Source organism: Pelecanus crispus, chromosome 1 (assembly GCF_030463565.1).
Source record: "Pelecanus crispus isolate bPelCri1 chromosome 1, bPelCri1.pri, whole genome shotgun sequence".
In the NCBI taxonomy this organism is placed as follows: domain Eukaryota; kingdom Metazoa; phylum Chordata; class Aves; order Pelecaniformes; family Pelecanidae; genus Pelecanus; species Pelecanus crispus.
Window position 1 is genome coordinate 74,681,081 of NC_134643.1, and position 22,686 is coordinate 74,703,766.

Below are 22,686 nucleotides of genomic sequence, written 5' to 3' on the forward strand. Positions count from 1 at the left end.
ACCTGCAAGGTGTGGAAAAGGAGGAGCAGCGGAGCAGAGCAGGGGCTGGGGAAGCGCAGGAGAGCACTCCGGGGGCTGAAAAACTCTGTGGAGACGTGAAGCACCAGGCAGTAACTGGGGAACAGGGAACAGGGTGGGCAAACTGTGCCTGAAGAAGAATTGAGTGTTTAAGAGGACTTGATTTGGGCTTGAGGATTGGTGGTGATCACAAGTAACCACGCCTGGCACATGTCAGTCTGGTTTCCTGGGACTGGCTGGACTGGGACCATCCCTATATTCGGTGCACCTCCTCTAATGGGAGCAATAACTCCAAGCTTGACTCTTAACTGTGTTGCTTATTTTTGGCAGTACTAGTAAAGGAACCCTTCGCTTTTCAGTAAACTATGGATTCAGTGAGGGTAGGAGCATCAAAAACCTGGCAGTGCGATCTCATGGTACACTTGGTTTTGAGGGTGTGGTACACACTGCCAAATGTCTGTAGAGCCTGGAGAACCACAGTAACCATAGCCAGGCCTGCAACATTAATCCTTTTTTCTTAACTGTGAAATAACAGGCATACTTTTTGTGCTAATTTTGCTGGTAGGAAGTTGTAGATAAAGATAGCCCTTATCATGCTGGGAATCACAGGTGGTCAGACTCATGCTAAATTAATTTTTCTTTAGCCAAGTAAATTAAGAAAGCGGGCACCACTTCCCCACCAGACATAGAGGCTGAGGAGTTAAAACTGAAGAGGTTTTCTTGGTCCAGAGTGGCAGGAGCCAGGGAGGAAGCACAGGTATGAGGGTTTTGGCAGAGGTTCTGTGAAGCACATAACCTTTGGTAGATGCATCTCTTGGTAGCTTTTGCATGCCAGTTATTTACTGAGAGGCCAGCTTTCATAAACATCAAAGCTCGGTTTCATGCAGTAATAAGCAAATGTAAGAGTATGGAGAAACAAACAGGGAAAGCTGGCATAGCCAGTGTTTCCACCAACAGTATATGGAAAAAGGAAATAATTACAGTAAAACGAGGGGGTCGGTTGTGAGGCTGTATCAGGTAAAAAAATGGTGCGACATTTCTGATCTTTGATGCCTGTCTGCGTGTGCAGTTTGTCTCCAGTTATGGGGGTAGGTAATTGTAAGTAATAACTTAAAGAAATGAAGGGGCCCTTGGAGAAGGAAAGGATAAGTAGGAACATTGATGGAGAAGATAAAGATTTCTTATGAGATGTATGTGGCTTTCCTCATTTTTTGAAGTAATTTTAATTTCTTGTCCTGGGGTGAGTCTTTCAAAAGCATATTCTGCAATAAGCGTAGGTTGTGAATCTCATTGCCTACCTCTGACCTGGGAGAAGGCGTTTCCTTTGGGAAAGAATGTTCGGGAAAAGAGAGCAAGAAAATGTTTGTGACTGTTAAGTCATTACATGTCACATTGACCCTCCTATCTTTCATTCACATATTTTTATATTTGCATTAAGCTATGCTTGTATGAGTAAGAAAAAGCATTACCCAGAAGAGATCCCTGAACAGCCGTGAAAAAAAGCCAGCTCCCAGGCTGGAACACGTGCCGGCCGAGCGCTCAGAGGCAGGATTAGCAGCGGCAGCCACCTTGTGTGCTGCACAGCTCGGGCTCCACCGGAGCTGGGCCTTGGCACTCCCGGGTGCTTTCCAGGGTTTTTTAGGCAGGCGTGAGGATAGCTTTATTGTCAGCAGTTCACATTTACCCATAATCTTCGGATACAGAAAGCAGTAATAAAGCCTACTAGGTATTCTCTCTCCTCTTTCTTTGTCCCCCACCATGACATATACGGAAAGAGCTGCTGTGTGCAAATTGTATGTTGCTTAAAGAAAGAGAGTGAGTGCCTGTGTTAGCATACAGTTATGAAGTACAGTAGAAAAAAGATGAGAGAAGAAAAATTATTTTTTTCTGGAGTCCATCTGTACTGTCCAATGTCTGACCACTTGTCTCACAACACAGTCTCCTGTAGGGTTGCACGGAGGATTTGAGAGCTGAATTTGGGCTGTAATTAATGTTTGCCTTCTCTTTAACTTGAGGCGCTGTATACCATCACAAATCTTAATTTCCACAAGAACGCATCATCTCTAAACTCTCTCGGTTTCCCCTTTGCAATGTATTGACCCCAACCTGTTTTCCTTTAGAGGGTGTATGCCTACTTTTTTATTAAATTGAGAATAATTTAGTGGTGAGACAGAATTAAAGCTGTCTCTAACTTTCATGCCTGGTATAAAACATGCATTGCTGTTTAATCAAATGTCCCCTGGTTTTAGTAATGTCCTTGCTGATATATCAGCTCTCCTTTTGCCAGATCAGTATTAAACATTTGGCTAAAGCTGAATCTGTGGCAGTGGGAATTTTATTGGCATGAGCAGTGTTGTGAGGCTAGATGTGTTTTGGCTCTGAATTTAAAGGTACAAAGTTATAGTAACAACTCCCAAGCCTTCTCACCCTCATTATGAAGCTAAAAGCTGCGTGAAATAAACTGTAAAAGCAAACCTGGCTTTTTTAAAAGAAAATGAGCAATGGATATAAAAGCATGAACGTTTCAATTAAAGCTAATGAGCGCAATTTCTCACTTACCTGTGCTTTTCTTTGTTTTTCAGCTCATGGGGCATTCTGAATGGGATCACAAACGAGGACCCAGAGGCTCACAGGTCAGTTGCTCAGTATTTTGTGTTTGGTTTTGGCGTTTTGTAAGTTTGAGTTATTCAAGCAAGTTTTCCATCTAAGATTGGCAAAATTGCTCATTTTGTTAATATTTGCAGGATTGAATCAATGGAAAAAAGCATAAAACCGTGACAGGTTTCATTAGTATAATTTTTGAGCTGTAATCCAAACAGTTGATCCAGACAGAGCTGAGTCATGCAGCAGAAAGTTTCTTTCAGTAGCAGAAAGATGGATTAGATGTATTGAGAAAGCAGTTCTTATGCAGCTGTCTCCGTCGGGGTATCAAAGGAATGCAATTTCAAATAATTTGTGTATGTTTTGTGTTTTGTTTTTGTTTTTTTTTAAAACCTGACAGACTTGTAAAACGTGGATGGCCCTCTCACCATGTTCAATAATTAAGGGATTAGTGGTGTTAGAACTGTATGGGGAGTGCAGGAAAGCCATGTGTAGCTACTGGTTTGCTCTTGACACATCATTGAAAGGAAGCTGTGCTGGTAGTGTTAATGGCATCATGCTGATACATTTTTAAATTATCTATAGAATTAAAGTTGCTGCAAAGGAGACATTGCAAAGGAGACCAGTACTGATGTTCAGGGATTTTCCTGCTTGGATAAAGCAGTCTTTCCTGTCTGGTGTTGAAATTATATAACTGCATTACTAGGACTTTGGTATTTTGGAATTGCTTTTCCTTCAGGTGAAGGATTTTTATACAAATATGAACATCTATGTCTAAATCTTTAATAAACAGGCTCTGCTGCTGTGGAGCTACATGTTTGCAACCTTAATCTCAGTAGGGTAGTTCCTAGCCTAACCTTCATTATGCCCCTTGCAAAAATCACTGGAGTACATGACTTTTTAATGAGAAAATATCATATGTTAATCAGGATGCTGCTACTTATTTTATAGACAACATTGACTATTTTTAATGTAAAATTAATTTGCTAAGTTTTGCTTTTTTGCCCTTCTTGTTGCAGAATTTTGCATTTTTTTTTTTCTGAAGTTTTGTAAGCTTCTGTCTTGCATCTCATTGCAAAACCATCTTGAAATTTGCAGGAAATTCAGTATTTCATTAAACATTTTAAGATGGGTTGCAGATCTGATTTTTTCAGGTGACAATCTGTCATTTCAAAAGGATTAAAAAAAAAAAAAAAACCCCAAAACAGAAAGCAAGCTAGTTTTCCATGGAAACTGAGGAATTTCAGAAATCAGGGAAATCCTATCCAGAAAGGTGACACCTGTTCAGTAAGTAATCTCTCCTGCCTCATCTGGTGTTCTAGTTGATCGCGTTGTGTTCTTCTGGTCCAAAGAGTAGAAGGTAAATTGGATTCCTCTAAACTACTGTTAAGAGGAAAGCAGTTAGTTGAAGGACTCTTAAGGTGACAGACTTCTTAAACTTGTCTAGCGTTATTGCAAATCTTCATCTAATTTTTTTATGCATATGAAAATATGGGTAGTCTTTCGTATGCTCTGAACCATGCCCTACATTCCTTATGCTTTGCTTATGGCAGCAAAATATTTAGACACTGCTGACTGGAGTGCATATGAAGTCTGCGCTGGTGTTGCATCAGAGACAGGCCTAAGTCCTGTCTAAGTCCTCATGCCTGATACATCCTGTTGGCTATGTGCCTCCATGCTTGAAGGATTTTTTGTTGTTGGCTAGACATTTTTGAAGGTTTACAGCTAGCCAATAAGAAACGTTAGAGAAAGGGATTTAGGTGGAAGCTAAGTGGTATCAATCTGGTCCAAATAGATTTTAAATTAAAAGGTAAGATGGATCAAGTTGACTATCAAAAATATATCTTGCTGCAGGAAATTGAACTCGGGCTGTTTAATAGATCCCTTTTGAGTTTTCTGAAAAAGTGAACTCACAGGATGAAATAGTTGCCAAAGAATTTTTTAATTATTTGTTCTCATGAGGCTATGGTTTCTTCCAAGGAGGGTTCCAGAGAAATTAATACATTGCCTGGTTTGTCTCTTTCACCCCTTCGTGAGAATAAGGAAGGCTTGCATGGCATGGCCTAATTTCAAAGGAAGAGGTCTCGTGGGCATTAACTCAGTTGCTGCAAATGCCCATCTGTATGGAGCGCAAGTAAAATCATTCGTTGTGTACTGTTAGGGAAGGCTGTACTTGGGTAAAATGAGATAACTGGTTACTAAACATATAGATGAAGTTCTCTGGGTTTCAGTAGAGGCTGAGAAGAAGGTAACTGTGAGAAGATAACTGTATAAATTCAGAAGTTTTCTCTATCTTTCTGAGAACGGTTTTGTTCCTTGTGTGATGTTTTAGATACCCCACCACCATTTTATATTTAAAAAAAAAAGGCGGGGGGAGGTGATGAGAAGTTCAGTGAAATTCTCTGCAGGTCAGCCTGCAGTCGTTTGAACCTTTCCTGAAGGATATTGTTGAATTATTAAAAGCATTATTCTAGAAAACTCTGTATCAGATATTCATGTAGAAGACTCCTGCTGATTATTTTTTTTCTTAGGCAGAATATCTTTTAATTTTATTTTCTTAACAAAATAAGCAAAAATACCTCATCCCTGAGAGTGCGTTCCTTCAAAACAGGATAAAATCTGCATATGTAGGGTTTCCTTGACAGAGCAATGAGGTGTTTTCTTCTCAGTCCATCTAAAAAGAAGTGCATAGTTTTAATCAATTTCATCCTGTAAGCACTCTTCTATTTCATTTGTGCTGTGTATAGGTGTTCTGCAAAGCTTCTAGAAAGCTACTTACAAATCTTGGAAGAACTGTGTAAAACTAACAATCAATACATACCACAGAAATGTTAAAAGACCTTGAATAGGGTGGGAAAAGAAAATGACCCAAGTTCTGTGATTACAGCGTGGTATCCTAGTGCCCAGTCACAAGAAGCAAGGAAGAAAAGTTTCATTGGGGGAAGAAAATAAGCCTCAGTTATTCCACTGTGGCCTCAGACTCTCTCTCTTTTACATGGCTCTGAAAACTGTCTTTGATAGGAATAGTGTTAAATCTAATTTAACTAGTTCCTTGAAAGGTTAGGGGAAATTTAGAAGGTTCCGATTTTTTCATGTCAAAAGACCTCTTTTACCCTTTTGTGATTCAGTTGCATTGTGGCCAATTTGTGCCCTTAATAAATGTACCTTTTGTTAAACAAGCTCTTGCTTAAACGTTGAGTAATCTGTTAAGGTATACTTCTTCAAATCTAACGCATCAGGTGTTTAAACATGGACGGGCAGTTGTCTGCAGGATCTGCCACGGCGTTGCTTATGGTGTTTTGCCACATCTGTGGGGCTTTCCTCCAGCAGAGAAATGGGTCTTGGGAGGAGAGGTCTCTCCTGGCCAGTGGTAGCCTGCGCTGCTTGGGCAAGCAGCGAGAAGGAAGGAAGGAAGGGGTTTAGGCTTATGTTATTGGGAGAGAATTGATTAGTCTTCTATGATCTTTTAATTCTTACGGAGTAAAGTGAAGAAAGTGGGAAGATAGATCTTAGGAAGCCACCTCTGTGTGTGAACGTTAGCAATGTCACTTGTGAGAAAAGGAAGTGGAACCACTGGTTTACCATAATGTAAAACTAAAATCCACATATAACCTCATAAAATTATTCTACCAAGGCTCATTAAACAAAACTTTAATTCTGTTAAGATTTTTTTAAGAACTAGTAGGTTTTCTATGGTATGTCTTGAAACATGAGAGGAAACTACTACGGTGCATATCGTACTTCTTAATGACCCACTTGGAAAATATATTCCTTTTCTGCATGTGGGAGTTAAATGCAAAGTGATGTAGTTACAGGCAGTGATGGCTGTCAAATTAAATACACCGAGGCTTATGGGAATTTCTGTTTGCAGGAATTTGTCTCCTGATAAGCACCTGCAATTCAATAGAATGTAAATGGGACAAGTAAAAAGCTGTCTTTACAATATTTAACTTGCTCCCGACTTCCACACCAACACCGCACTCACTTTTTTGTAGATTACACACGTATATATGTACATGTATGTGTGTATATTGTAGGATTCCTTTTCTTTTAGAATAATTATACTATTAAAGCTGCTGTAATTAGAGTGAATTATAGGTTGCCTTACAAAGAGCAATGAGTTCCTGGCTACCTGCTTTTTTTTTTCCTTCTTTCTTTTTAATCTCTGAAGATAACTTCCTGCTGTAAATGCTTCATGCAGAGAACTTACTCTGTAGATTTGAAATCATGCAGAAAGTGCAAAGTTAATTTCATTATGTTCCATGCTTAATTTTTGAAATTAATACAGGTTAGGATTTAGGCACGAAACTTTGAAATTGAGTTCCAAGTTAAAGAAATTCCTAAATATTTAGGAATGTTTAACCCACCTAAAGAAACATCTCTCTCAAGTATACATATGCAGTCTGTAAAACCACATCATCTCACTCATATGAGGGGAAAATATTCATACCCATTTCTAATATCAGTATAAGGTACAAGAAAATGTGAGTAGCAGAATTCATCCTTGGCATATTATCCCTCTGCAGAAAAAATATGCAAACTGTATTTTAATTATTCTACTAAAACATAATACTTGATACTTCTAAGATATTTCAGGTGGGACCCATGGCACACTTTGTGCACACGTTTTTATGAGGGACCTTGAATGTGTGGGAGTTATTTGTTGCTCTGTCATCAAGACTTGTTTGGCTTGCTGAAGATGTAGGCGTAGCCCTAGGAGTCAGTGGAATCGAGTGATCGTTCCTCCAACATTATAAAAGGATGATAATTGGGAGAGAAACACAGAGGTCCAGTGTTTTTAATTCTCTTTAAATATAAAAGCTCTCAATTATATATCTGAGGTGCTGCATTTTACCCGGCCAGTTCCTAAGCAACAGCTATTTTCAGATTGAGTGCGTCTGGTGTTGTCTACCTACTTCATGCTTTTGCGAGGTAATTCGTCAGTGAAAGCTAGGCTTTTCACTCTCTCGCCCGATTCCCTTTGTCGTGGCACTGTAAGGAGACGGATGCTTTAGAGAAACAGGAGAAGCTTGGGTGTAACCGGTCTCAACCTTGCAGCTTGCAAAAACTTGTGTACATCGGGGAGCTCTGCCGTCTACAGCAATGAAGCACAGGAGTCAGAAATAAGGTTCTTGACACTGGTTTGGGAGAAGCCTTTTTCTCGAGTGTGGAAAAACCTCTAGAGCAGATTCAAAATCATGAGCCGGAAATCTCTGTACTTGCTGAAGCGTAGATGGGAGTCGATTCCCGCTACTAACCAGGTACTGTGCTCTGGTGCATCTGTTGTGTCACTGTCTTCCCTTGCAATGCCACTGTAAAGAGATTTACGGTGATTTAGCAGTGGTGGTTGGGGTCCTCTGCATACAGTGAGAACCAGCTGATCATTACTTGTTGTTTCCATGATGAATAGTGCAAAATGTTGGTAAAACCGATTTTGCAGGAGCATGTGCTTGTGAATGTGGAGGTGCCATGACAGTCCACTAATGCAGACTTAAGTAACTGAAAGAATGTCCCTGTCTCAAAAATGAGACTTTTCTAAAGGTTTTACGAGTATTTTAAACTGAGTGGCTAAGGAAAAGTGTAGCCTACTGCTGATGGGTTCCTCAGTGCAAGTCTTTGTTGCATTTCATATCTTACATGTATGTATGTATGAAATCACTGATTACAAGTAGATGTAATGCATTGGCAGAACCTCAGCTTTTTCAGCATCATCTTGGTTGATGCATCATTTCGAGTACGTTAACAAGGGTGAGAGTAAAGCAGATGTAAATGATATAGACCAGACGTAACATAAAAATTGTGGGATGCTGTTTGGAGCAAGGATCGTCACCATAAGTAGGACTAAGATGTGATGAATGGGAGTGCAATTAGTACATTTCCTGCTTCTTGCTCCAGGCACTCCAGGGTTCTGTGAAATTTTTTCAGTATCTTACTTGGGATGTAAAGACACTAAAAGAAATAATTCTAGAAACAATATTGAAAGGAAACTGGAGGTAGTAGCTTATTACGTGCTCCAACTCAGTTTTCTGTTTATAAAGCAGTTCACTATGAAGGGATGCCTTTATCATTGGGAAAGAGGCAATTTGGGAGAAAATTCTTCAACAGAAAGAAGGCTGGACTACAGAAATACTTCCCAGTTTTTGAGAATGATCCTCCTGTATCCTTTTAATTGAGAGGGGGAAGGGAAGGGCAGATTACATGCCAAGTTTTATAGAGTTGTAGATTTTTAAAGCCAAATTGGACCACTGTGAACATCTAGAGATCTCAGACATATTACTAGTCAAAAAGTGCTGTCACATCCTGTCACATCAGGCCATTGTTTTCTGGTTAAATAAGAATATGCCTTTTAAATATATCCAGTCTTAATTTAAAGGCTTCAAGTGAATACCAATCCACCATATTCTCTGATAAATTTTTTCTCTTTTTTAAAATGTTGTCTTTTTTAACATAATGCCTTCTCGTTTGACTTTTTCTATTTTAAGTCTCCCACCATATCAATTTGCTACACCTTTGAATGCCAAATTTAAAAAGCCCTCTTTCAGAAATACTTTTTTTCCTGAACAGATACCTAGATTATTATTCTCCTTTGGTTTGCTATCATTTAAATGACCTGAAATACTAAACTTCAAAGGAATCAGATTCTCTGGTAATTCGCAATAAAAAATTCACAATAACAATAATAAGGCATTGTTGATGAATACAATTACATTGTATTGAAATTGAATTGCATTGATCCAGTTCAATCAGGCATTCTTAAATCTCCTGGTAAAAGAGGGGTAAAGAAATGCTCTGTTATGAAGTGAGTCATTTGTCATCTTGCTTCTGTTAAGAAGGTGTAGGGAGACTAGAGTCGTTTCAAAGGAAAGCTGTATTTCAGGCTCTTGGCTTCCTTCTTCCTCTGACATAAATGCAGGTCCTTGGCTTATTTTGAACAGACATTTGAGCAGTAAGGCATCCCTGCTGTTGCATTTAGATTGCTCACCAGTTCACTTTTCCTGTGCTGCCTTTTCCTTTTAATCACTCTTAACCCTGATGTTGCATTGCATCATACTGTGCTACAGCATGATGTATCTGGGAAAAATAAATATTCCTTACCTAGGTGTGAGGTGTGCTTTACTGCACTGAGCTGTGTATCTCTTCTATCATCAGCCCCTCAACACCTACGGAGGGTTTTAAAAGAGAAAAGGAAATTTCCCTGGACCCATCTACCACTTTGGGAGAAGTGAGACTCAGTAAGTGATGCATCTAGATGGAGTTGACTTGAGCATAGCGTGAATCTGTAAGGATTGCTTGAAGGTAAACTATGGGAGGGAAAATGACATTCAGCTTCAAACGCAGATATTTCTCTGGCTGTTCGTACTGCTCCTCACGCTGGGTGGCACAGGTGGAGTGGGGCTGCTCTGCTTGTTCTCCATCTTGCTCAACAGTGCCTCATAGGAAAATGCAGTTACTGTGCAAGATGACAGCCACAAAGAGACAACTTCTTGAGCATTTTAGGCTGATCCTGTTCATAGGATTGTATAAAAATAATAGCTCTGCCTTTTGGTGCAAATTCATTATTTAGTCCTTAAAGGGATGCACTAGCTTACTATGCTCTACTGTATATACTGGTTTACTGTATTACCACTTTTTTTTTTTTTTTTTTAAAGACTAAAGGAAGGAAATAAAATGGAATTCTGAATGAATTCTGAAAATGGGATTTTTGGCTTGATCTTGTTTCTAGTTTAAAATAACATAGCAGATCTGACTTTTAAGGACATGGGAGCTGTAAGTCCACAGTGAAGTCTGATACTCTATTTGAACATACTTTGTATCTTTTAGAAGTCATTAAGTGATTTTTATTCCTCATCTTACATACTTTACAGTAAATCAAATGAAACCCAGAATCGTGAGCAGGCTGAGAAGTAGGGGTAGAGAAAAAACAAGAGTGGTTACAATGGCTATAGACAATATTGTTGGGGGGGTGGTTTATTTCTTTTTGGAGGGGATGTATAACTTTTTTTTTGATCTTTTGAGCATCATTTACGCTCACAGACACTACAGCACAGAAGCCTCCATGGTTTCTGGGGTCTGGTATGACACACGAATTTTTTGGTTGGTTGTTGGCTTTTTGTGTGTGTGAAAGTGAGGTGTTGAGTGTGAACCCTGAATTAGATCTTTCTGGTTTTGGTTGATGAGAAACTTCTCACCTAGCTATACATTTTTATATGTGGGAGAACCTGATCCTGTTGGTGTTTTGTGTGGGTAAATTTAAGCAAAAATTCCCTGGGGCAGGGAATCTCAGTGCTGTACATCCTTCCATGCTGGCAAATGGCAATAAAATGTCCATAGTGATTCACAAGAGCCTGAAATGTGATGCAGAAATTGCAATTAGTGTTGATGTAGAGCTGTAAGAGGCAGAAGCTGGCAGGACAAAAGACAGGATATGTCGCACTGGCAGTTGTGACACAGATGATGCCCGCAAACCTCCTGCAACCTCCCATATCCATCACTTGTAGGATGGAGGAAAACCTTTTAAATTATGTCAGTCACTCTGTGAATCACCTTCTCTGTCAACTTATTTTTGATCTTTGAGCATCGTTTACACTCACAGACACTACAGCACAGAAGTCTCCATGGTTTCTGGGGTCTGGTATGACACGCGAATTTTTTGGTTGGTTGTTGGCTTTTTGTGTGTGTGAAAGGCTGAGGAAAGTGGGTTTGAGTGTGAACCCTGAATTAGATCTTTTTGGTTTCAGTTGATGAGAAACTTCTCACCTAGCTATACATTTTTATATGTGGGAGAGCCTGATACTGTGGGTGTTTTGCATGGGTAAATTTAAGAAAAATGGTGATGAATTATATATTATATGTTAGCTCTATTCAACAAACTGTAGTATCTCTTAGTGCTTGAATCTTGAATGTCTTTAGTAACCTCACAATAATTTCAGAAGGCACTGCCTCTATAGACCTAAGGAAAGAATTTATCAGTGCTTTTCTTTCTTGTCCATGCAGCAGCTCAGATTGCCTGAATGTCTGTCTTCAAGTTTCAGTACAGGTTTCGGGGGAAATTCGCTGTTGGTTTTATTTGGTGTATGTGCCTGATGATCTTGTTTCTTGGACTGATCATAATTTTTTCTGCCTGATAGCTACAACTGAGAATGATTTTGCTGAATGGATGTGCATTTAAAATGCTGTGGTAACCAATTGAGCCAAAGGTGATGAGGTGTTAAATATTTGCTGTTAGGATATTGAGTATTTCCCTCTGCCTGAAATTCCCTGTAGGTTTCATGAGCTATAGTCTTTGAGCATAAGTTGCATTTGTTACCAGTCCTAAGACAAGAAAAATTTTCACACATTAGCCCGTGATGTAAACATTTAAGTGTTTCATTGATGACTGTGGATTTGAAAACAGAAACTAGATTTATACAACAATATAAAAGCCAAATAACCCACTAATTGATACACAGATTTTTATACCTATAGATTGTTCAAAGGAATGTGCTGTGCATGCAAAGGCATCAATAATATTTCTTTAGCTAGAAATGCATGCTTATAGCAGTATAAACAATGGCAATGCTTTCTGTACCATTAAGTCACCAGTTTAGATTTTGATGGCTTTGTGTAAATCCCATGAAGTGATGCCTCTCTTTACCTGCCAGTGATTTACAGCACAGCTATGCCTAAGGCAGTTTGCCTGTACGGTACAATAATCGTGTTCCTTACCACTGATCCAGTAGACAGGAGAAACTTCCATAGCCTACAACCTATGCAGGGTGCTAAACAGCAAATAAACTGATCCCAAGATGACATGAGTCATAACTGTGAAATAAATCCACGGATTTTCCGAGAGTGAGCTTGGTATAACATTAGGTCATGCAGCCAGCATGTTTTCAGTGTGTTCATGTATAAAGTAATTCTGATGGATTAAAGCTGCTGTAAAGAAATGGAAGACGTTCACTTTGTCAGGATTGGGAACTGTGTTCTCACTTTTTTTTTCTTTTTTTTTCTTTTTTTTTCTTTTTTTTTCTTTTTTTTTCTTTTTTTTCTTTTTTTTTCTTTTTTTTTCTTTTTTTTTTCTTTTTTTTTCTTTTTTTTTCTTTTTTTTCTTTTTTTTTTCTTTTTTTTTCTTTTTTTTTTCTTTTTTTTTTCTTTTTTTTTTCTTTTTTTTTTCTTTTTTTTTCTTTTTTTTTCTTTTTTTTTTATTAATGGCTCACCCAGCCACAGACCCTTTTGCTAGTTGCATCTTGCCTTTCTGCTCTGAATGGTCCTCACTGATAAACCCTACACATCCATGAGGATGGATACATCGTATCTGATATCTTTATGAGAAGGCTGGAGCTCCTGTGCTTTATTTTTCTCTCAGATGTCCATTAAATTCAGACAGGCACTAGCTGCAACTGTGGGACCGTTTCTGTTTGTCTCCCAGGCTTTCTACCCTGCTGCTCTAACAAATGTGTGGGAGGGGAACAGGGTGGTAGTGAGCTTGGCACCTGAGAGAGACCGCTCTTGCTTGCCGATGTGCCATCACCACTGCTCAGGAGATGACTGGAGAGGTTCTGCAGGTAGTCAGGATTGTCAGGATGTGCATTTAGGCCAGGGAGCGAATGTTTCCAAAGTATAACAGAGACCAGTTCATTTCAGAAGGATCAGCACCAGAAATATACTTGTCATCTCGCATGGCTTTGGCCAGGCAAGAGCTGGGGCAGGCAATCTCAGCACTGTACATGCTTCCATGCTGGCAAATGGCAATAAAATGTCCATAGTGATTCACAAGAGCCTGAAGTGTGATGCAGAAATTGCAATTAGTGTTGATGTAGAGCTGTAAGAGGCAGAAGCTGGCAGGACAAAAGACAGGATATGTCATACTGGCAGTTGTGACACAGATGATGCCGGCAAACCTCCTGCAACCTCCCATATCCATCACTTGCAGGATGGAGAATAACCTTTTAAATGGTGTCAGTCACTCTGTGAATAATGTTCTCTCAACTTCTCTGTCCCAAAATGATTGGCAGCGGGACAGGAGTGGACTGGAAGCTTGATAATGACAGCCCTCTTCTTAAGACTCAGTCACTCTCTCATGTCAATATTCTTCATAGCTAAGCAGGAGCTTAACACAGATTTCCAGAAATACTGCCTTTCTTCTTGAAAACCTTTCTCTACCATTAATCCTCCCAGGTTTCTAATGCAAGTCTTGCTGCTAGTCAGGCAGTCCAGTTGTGTGAAATAGAACAGAAGCTTGGTGATGATACTTCAAACTGTATTTTACTTTATTCAGTGAGCAAGTTCCAGTTCAGGAAGATTGCAGTTTGTAGGATCGTAGCCATGCTGCAGTTCAGTGCAGTTTGGAAAAGGAATCAGCATTGAAATGGAAACGGTAGTCTGAAAACATATCCTGGTGAAATGATTCCTTGAAGCGGCATGTTAAGAGAATAAGCATTTGACTTAGTATTTTGAAAAGCAGAGGTATTGGAAGAAGCTTATATGCTGTCTTTTTTTTTTTTTCCCAAGCATTGCCTTAGACTGGAAAGTGCGTATCCACTTCTGTGGTGCAGATATAGATTGATTACAGCAATTGAACTGAGAGGGCAAGATTGTGAACTGTCATCATTTGGAGCAGAGGAAGTGGATCTTTTTCTGTCTGGGGTGATCAGACTCCTGAAATAGTCGTTAATCTCCCTGCATTTCTCTCATCACCGCAGTGTATCTTTCTGGTCCAGCAGTTTTCATTATTTTGTTCGTTTGCTTGTTTATTTTCAGATCCCTGTTTTTTATACAATGTAAGTTTACTGGCTACTGCTTGTATTTCTCAATTGCTTCTTCATAAATTCCTTTGAAATAGTTCAGAGGCTTATGATCTTCAGGTTAAAAAGTATCAATTAGGAGGTTTTGTTCGTGTGCACTTTTTTTAGTTTTCCAATTGCAAACTGTTACAAAAAATGCTTAGATTTAGAGGGATTTGAAGTGTATTGGCATCTGACAGTTAAAGTTGCTGGTTACCTTTAAGTACCCATAGAGAAACTTGCAAACGTTAAGAGAGTTTAATCTGCTGAAATTCAAGTCCTCTACTTTAGCACAAGCTAGAGCTATCTGCAGGTTTCCAGATTTCAAATTCCTCAAATTGCCAAAATTTGGGCATCCATATGCCAATCTCTGACACAAAAACTACACTGAGAATGTTCTGAGTCCAGAATGGTGCACCCCAAAGAGGTTAGTAGTTAATGATAAGTAAAAGTGTCCCTTAGTCTTCTGGAAATGGCTATGCTGGATAAACTTTTCCGAATACAGGCTAACAGTTGCAAGGGGAAACATCAGTGCAAATCTTTAAAGTTCCACAAAGGTATAGGCAACTGAAAACAGGGTCTTATGAAAGGAAGCAATGACCAACATAATAACAGGCGATACAGCTAGCTTCCTCGTAATGAAAAAAAAAAAAAAAAAACCCCTCACATTAAAATTATGTAACACTGTGGCTTTTGAGATGATAAAAGACTAACTTTCACTACCTCACAGCTATTAAAAGCTGAGAGTTGTGCCACAAGGTGTTCTTTTCATTTCCAGTAACATCTTAAATTTCACTTATTGCGTATGTGTGTTGCAGGTATTTGTCGCCTTCCCAAGGAAATTGTTGAACACAATCATTATAAATTTTTGGCTTCCTGTTTTCTGAGATGAACCCAATTATGGAATGAACATGATTAATGTACTTAATTTTTTACTGAGCAGTGATTATGCCTACTGTTCAGCCAGGATGCTTCCACTGGTATGTTAATAGTAGCATTGCTAGAGGATGTGGGCTACTCTAACCTTCCTTACAGAGTTTCTACAATGCCGTTAGTGTCAGAACATGTCTTCGGTAACGAGGACAAAATGAACTGACTGATTTCACTCTATAATGGAAACTTCAGTTTAAAAGCATTTTTATTAATACTGTTTTAATATTTTTTTCCCCCCTGTGCTTTGTGTCCATACTGGGGAAGACATGTATGCTGTAATTGCTGCTCTCTGGGATAGTTTTATAGAATAAATAAGTGAAAGTATTTCCTATTGTTCCTTCCTTACAAGAACACATGCTGAACTCTCTAGTAGCATATTTTATGAGTTTCCCAGTGGAAAAGCTCACAGCTGATCAGCTCTGTTCTCAACAGCAGATGTTCTTTTTCTGCTTGACTTTAGTAGTGAGCCATAATTTTGTTCTGTGTCTGATGGATCAGTGTTCAAAATTTCAAAATGAATTATTGGAGCAGCCTCCTGAGATTTTTGAATAAGCCACAGCTGGAGTAAATCTTAAAGTCAAGTCATAAAAAAGAAAATTTCATGTTGGGTTGGATTTTACAGATCAAAGGTTCATTGTGTAATGGGTCTGCATTGCTCAATTTTCAATTCCTGAATAACCTTGAATGTTACAAGAGCAGTATGAATTCTTGCAGTCCATAAAGGAAGTCTGGAGATTATCAGACCTGAATCTAGAGTTCATAATTATTGAGTTACTGGGCTTTATGCAGAACTAAAAAAGCTACTTGTTACAGTGAATAGACAAGCCCCTAGAGGAGAGGTAGAGGCATCAGTTATTGAACTGGGGAAAAAAAAAAATTAGCACGAAAAAGGTATCTTTATTAATGAGCTGGACGATGGACAGAGTGCACCCTCAGCAAATTTGCAGATGATGCAGAACTGGGAAGAGTGGCTGCTGCAGCAGATGGTTGTGCTGCCATTCAGAGGGACCTCAACAGGCTGGAGAAATGGGCCAAGAGGAATCTTACAAACTTCAGCAGAGGGAAATACAAAGTCCTCCCACACCTGGGGAGAAATAACTGCAGGTACCAGTACAGACTAGGGACTGACTAGCTGGGGAGCAGATTGGCAGAGAAGGATTTTAGGGGTCCTCATGGGTCCCAAGTTGAACATGAGCCAACAATGTGTCCTTATGGCAAAGAAAGCCAACAGCATCCTGGACTGCATTGGGCAGAGCATTGCCGACAGGTTGAGGGAGGTGATCCTTCTCCTCAGCTCAGCACTGGTGAGACACATCTGGAGTGCTGGGTACAGGTCTGTGATCCCCAGTACAAGAGAGACACAGAAATACTGTCCTACAAAGGACCACAAAAGTGTTTAAGGGACTGGAGCATCTGTCATATGAGGAGAGGGTGAGAGAGCTGGGACTGTTCAGCCTGGAAAAGAAAAGGCTCACGGGGATCTTATCAATGTGTACAAATAGCTCATGGGAGAGAGTAAAGGAGATGGAGTGAGACTCTTCTCAGTGGTGCCCAGGGACTGGACAAGAGGCAATGGGTACAAACTGAAATACAGGAATTCCCATTTAAAAATAAGAACGAACTTGTTTACTGTGAGGGTGACCGAGCAGTGGAACAGGTTACCCAAGAGAGGTTGTGGAACCTTCATCCTCGGATATACTCAATACCCAACTGGATACAGTCCTGAGCAACCCACTTTAGTTGACAGGGGAGGTGGACTGGATGATCTCCAGAGGTCCCTTCCTACCCTCAGCCCTTCTGTGGTTCTGTGTCCCGTGTCATCATGAATGATAGGCTTCCATGGGGCACTGTTATTTGCCCTAAACTACAGGCAGGGTTTTTTTTCACTAAATTTAGCAGCTCAAAGCTGTGATGAGGTCCATTAGTGCTACCAGATAGTTGTTTCTACTGATATTCATACAGTTGCTGGTAAGCAGAATTGCCAAGAAGCTCCTGCTGAGAGTGTGGTGCCACAGTGTACCATTCTGTGGCACCTGTAGATCGTAGTGCATTAACTGGTGCCCTTTGGGTTTCTGGATGATATTGGTAAAAGGGATGGAAAAAGTCCAGAGAGAAGGGGAATGGTGTCTTTTTCTACTAACTCTTTGCAGCTCACAGAGAGAGTGAGGGATACAGTGTTAGTGATCCTATCCTGCTTATTGAGGTGTGGAAGCAGAAGGTGAGCTTGTAGAGCAGTAAAGACTCATCCTCTCTACATGTGAGCCTCACCCAGTAGCTGGAAGACACGTGGCAGTAGCAGATGTTTGCCTTTTCCTTTTCCCTACACCTCCCCCCACAAGCACACAAAAATTGGGAGGAAGGAAAAAAAGCTATAGATGGAGAAGGGGAGCCAGAAAAAAAATCTTTCCAAACAGAGCTGGAGCTTTATTAAAAACTGGCTACCAATGTAGTGATTTAAAACGTGTAATCCTTCTTCAGACTACATGGATAGTATTTTGGTAGAAACCCAGATAACCTTTCTTTCTGTTTCCAGTAACTTTGCTTCTGAAGCACAAGAGCTCACTGCTCTACAAATGAGCTCTACAAATGAGAAAATGGCATTTGTTATTTTGTATATATTGTCTATTATTCTTGTATTTGACAGACAAACAATTTGAAATTTTCTGTGGTGTACATATTTGAAAGTTCATATGCTGTTCTCACATACATGCCCTCAGCTTCAGAGTAAACCTCACACATATGGCATTTTCATTTTTCACATCCAGGACAGGGGAACCTGAATCTTCAAAGTTAGGCAACGGATATGACAGAAATGTGGAATGGCAATAAACTTTTTGTGTGTCATATTATCACAGACCGATTTTTATAGGTGTCTGAAAATAATAACTCTTTGCATATAAAGATTGTGTTTTAGGACTCCTGGAGGGTTTTATGTGCTTGCTGCTTTTAAATTAGCAGTCGGAGTTGAGTGAACAATCTGCAAATAATTATTTTCTATTAACTTCTTCATTAAGATGCAGAAAAGGAAAGGGGGGAGCTGACAAGAGAAGCTGCAGTAGTACTTTCTATTCCTTAGGACTCTGTGGGATGTGAAAGTGATGAATAGCTGAAGTCCATGATTAGGATCTTAAAGGACCAACTTTGCCTTTGAGACAGTGCAGTCTCAGAATGGCAACTGTTGCTGGGATTTTGATGTGGTTGCATTCTCATCGCAGAAACAGCCCCTGGACAAAATCACATTGTAGATTTTGACTCATTTCTGTCCATATAGGAGTTATGAAAAAGTAGGATTGTACATGTGGTTTCTGCGTGTAGCTGCCACCTTCTGTCTCATGAACAGAGACTAGCTTTCTTTTTGAAGCTATTACTACTATTAGCATCAATGATGGGTACAGCTTGATGTTGGTAGAGGAGCAACACAAGGCACAGCGTCTCCTTCATCAAAGGAGACAGTGCAGATGGACAGTGGTACATCAGCATCTCAGTTGTGATAAAACACCTCCAGTGTGCTTAGGCTATAGCAAAAGAGGGCACGCTGTGCAATGTATGTTTTTTGCTGAAGAGCAAGTAGAGCATGGAAGAGGAGGAAAAGTAGAAACTGAAATGGAAGTGCCTTAAGAGGGGTGTGAATTGGTAAGGTACACTATCTGGTCCTGCACCAGACACATTTTCTGGAGTAAATTTCATGATCTCTTGACATGGGGTATCCTATTGGCTTTGGGGCTGCATAGACAGCATCTTTCAAGATCATGATGCTCCTTCTCCACCCCACCCCCCCTCAACACTAAGTCTTAGAGTTGGGAAGAAGAAACTGGAAAAGTTATGCAACTGGGCGGTGGATTCCTGAGATGCTCGAGGTCCTAGGGATGTGCTATTTTTGTTGCTGCAGGCATTTAAAAAAATGTACTTCCAACATTTTGTTTTGGAATTATTGCTGGAGTTCTGAAGTCCAGGAATTTTTAGCAAGTCCTCACCATGGGAGCAGAAAGAAACAAATCCAAGATATTTTAATATGGCACACATAGTTCTGTTGTTGCCAAAGGGAAGTGCTCTACTTAAATGTCAAGACAATGTTAGCAACAGCTGACTTGAGAGAAATGATCTGTTGATCCCAGTCCAGTTTCTAATGGTCAGCTGTCTTTCACTGAAAACTCTACCTCAGTCTTTCAATGCTTGTGAGGCGTTTATTGTGTAATGGATAGGTAAGCTGTACTCTGCTTGTTCGTTCAAGTTGGGCTTTTTGGAGTCCTTGTAGTAGGGTAGATGAACCTTCCTTTGTCAACATTTCTTTTGTGTGCTCTAGAGAGGACCATTTGAGGTGCCAGTCACATAAAGGAGCAGCACAATTTCTGGGTCAGACTTTTCTTCTGGTGATACTTGGAAGTGCACCCCCTATTTCTCTTTAATTAGAAATTGGTGTCTCTTGATCTCAGCTGCCTTTGCTAGGGAGATAAATAAGCAGCACTATTTTAACTGGTGTGGTTCTTCCCATCATGGCATTTGATCTCATTTGGAGTACTTTCCTCTGTTTTCCTCTCACTTGCCTGATCATCCCTCCCAGTATGAAGCTAACTAGTCAGAACCTGTCCCACTTATATCCCCTGCCGTGTTGGAGTAACACTGATGACATCAGAGGACCTTTTTGGCTGTTACCATGAAATTGGAATTTAACTTGGTCTTGTCTGTAAGTTTCTCATACTGCCATAAAATCTGTTATGCATATTGATCCTGAGCCTGTCTTAAATGCAATTTTTTAGCTTAGTAATATATGATTGTTATTTTTCCAGATACTACTTCAGGGGATCCCAGGCTACTCCCATTCAACTGTAAAGCCTGCCCAGTCCTTTGTGAAAATTGCTTTGTACTACTGGCATCCCAGACACATTTTCAGCTGACCAGAGTGCATGTCAGCACTTACTAACTTTTCTTCACCTCCACATTTGATTATATTCTTCTGTATGCTTAACTTACTGTATTAGGGCCTGTATCCCTTTTTGTTTTCCTTCAAAAAAGTTCAAATGCCTCTTTACTTTACTTTTTAACTCATGAGAAGCCTAGTATGGAGACAACAGACCTATGCTTCCTCCTAATTCCCTTCTAGATTCCTCTCAGGCCTTTTTTGTATCATCTTTGGCTCTGTGTAGGCCCTTGAATCCAAGCAAAGTTGCCTTAGCCTTGCCAACCTTTTTTTTTCTTTTGCAACATTTCTAATATGGAACTTTTCCCACCCACCAAATGCAGTCTGGGTTCTCAATATTTAAACCTTAATCCCTGTAATGCCCATTGCTTTGATCTTTAAAAAATGCCCTTTTCAGTTAAGGATGAAATCTTGAAATTGTTCTCATTGTTCTTGTCCATCTGTTACTGCTTCTAATGATTTGATCTGTTCTCATCAGAGCCTCTCTATGCCTTTCAGTTTTTATCCTATATCTAAACTTAACTCTTTCACTGTGCCATTTGACGGTATCATAACCTAGTGACTCTCTAAACCAGGCAAACAAAAGATGACTCTCTCAAACTTCTTTATAACTTCATTTCGTTTCTGCTAATCTTTAATATTTGTTGTGGTTTTTTTTTCTATTCAGAACATTTTTTCATTTTTGTTGCTATTACATTTTATAAACCAAATCCTATGGCCTACAAAACCTGTTGTCTTACATGAGAATATTGATAATTTACAAACCAAAAATTGGCTGTCATAGTACTATAACTTTTTTTTTACTCATGTGACAGAAAATGCCCATCTCTGCAACAGTACTTTCACGGAAACATCATAACAGATGATGTGACCATGTTTTTACTGTTTTCTGCATTTTTTTGGCTTGCTGCCCAGAGAACAAAGTGAATTTGGCATTGCTATTTCAATTTATAAAAATAAATTCTTTGTCTATTTCATGTAATTTGACTTTATTTGCCTTCTTTCTGTTAAAAAGTCACTAATCAGTGAATATTTATTTTATTTTTTTATATCATGATTCATCAACAAGGATGAACGATTTAAAAGTACTGGGGAGATGCAGTTATAAATAGGAGTAAGTGGTGAAAAGTGTGAAAATCTGAGGTAGGATTTGTACTGTTGAGGGGGATGGAATAGGCTGCCCTGTATACGATGTGCTCTGGATGCCTTAGTTGGGTGTAACCTGATTTCTAAATTCCTGGCAGCCGGAAATATTGCTCAGTGAGAATTGCCATCCAGGTGATGCCTTAATTTGTTATGTCTGTGTGAGGATATTATATTAACATCAAGCGAGATTTTTGCATAAGTGCAAGAAAATGACTCACTGCCTTCTGCTTTTTGCCAGCATCTAGAATATGATCGGTACCAATGTATCCAGATTTCTTTTGTGCAGTGAGTATGCTGTGGGGGTGGGAAGGGAACTGGGGGCATAGTGGCCCAGTTTGTGGGTTTCTGCTGCTGCCAGGACGCTGGAGCACTTGCTAGGTACTCAGTTTTCAAAATGAAACTTGGCAGAAAACTGCCCTGTCCTGTGTCAATGAATTCATCTCTTCAGCTGCTGTTGCTGCACACAGGTTTGCCTTCTGTGCTCAGTAACTATCAGAAGACTTCTCAGTTATTTAACATGGATCAGCGTGTTGCAAGACCTTGACGTCACCATTTCCCTCATGTTGTCCACTTCATGACTGTGGTTTAAGTTTTGAGGCCACATGCAAAACTCTTGCTGGTTTCCTCCTCTACTAGTTTTCCTGCTGCAAGAGACAAGATTTTTTCCGTGCTCCATGTTTGATGCACTGTAGAAGGGAGAAATAGGAGAGAATTTGCAGTATTTACATTTGCGTTAATGAGCAAGGACAATTCTTCCGATGCTGCCTCCTGCTAGCACCACTATGTAATCCTTTCATAAACCTAATCCAAGCTCTATCTTACCGTTACTTCACTTTTCTCGCCCCCCCCCCCCCCCCCCTTCCCAAATTCTCCTCTAGTGGTAAGGAACAGTCTTCTGATTATCTACTTATATTTATGTCCATCCCATTTGTTACAGTCCAACATTGTCCTGTAGCATAAACCAGCCCCCTCTCTAGGGTATTTTAAAAAGCAATCGTACCCCCTGTCAGCCGTCAGCCTGCTACATTAGATAGGGTTTGCTTTTTCTAGTCTGCCCATAGGTTATTTGTTTCGTTCCTCTAAAGGCTCTTTTCTGCATTTGTTGCAGTTAAGTAGAATTCAACTTTCTGCATAAATTGGATAGAAATTATAGAGTCCACCTAGTTATCTGATTAAAGGAAAGAATATACATCAAGTATAAATCTCATTTTTTAATCCTCTTGTAAAGCACAAGCCATTTAGTTCAACTTCAGAGCATAATGTTTTTCCTCTATGTGGTATTCCAAGAGACGTCTAATCTGTGCCTTG

General features: G+C 39.7%; 1 protein-coding gene across 1 annotated transcript in view; it reads left to right on the plus strand.

The window, feature by feature from the left end:
* Positions 1-2,603: 2,603 nt before the first annotated feature.
* The window catches only part of PDE3A (phosphodiesterase 3A), a 95,627-nt gene continuing 75,544 nt past the window's right edge, over positions 2,604-22,686 (plus strand). The window contains 1 exon segment of the mRNA XM_075706998.1: positions 2,604-2,651. Within this exon segment, the coding sequence (XP_075563113.1) occupies positions 2,604-2,651 (48 nt within the window).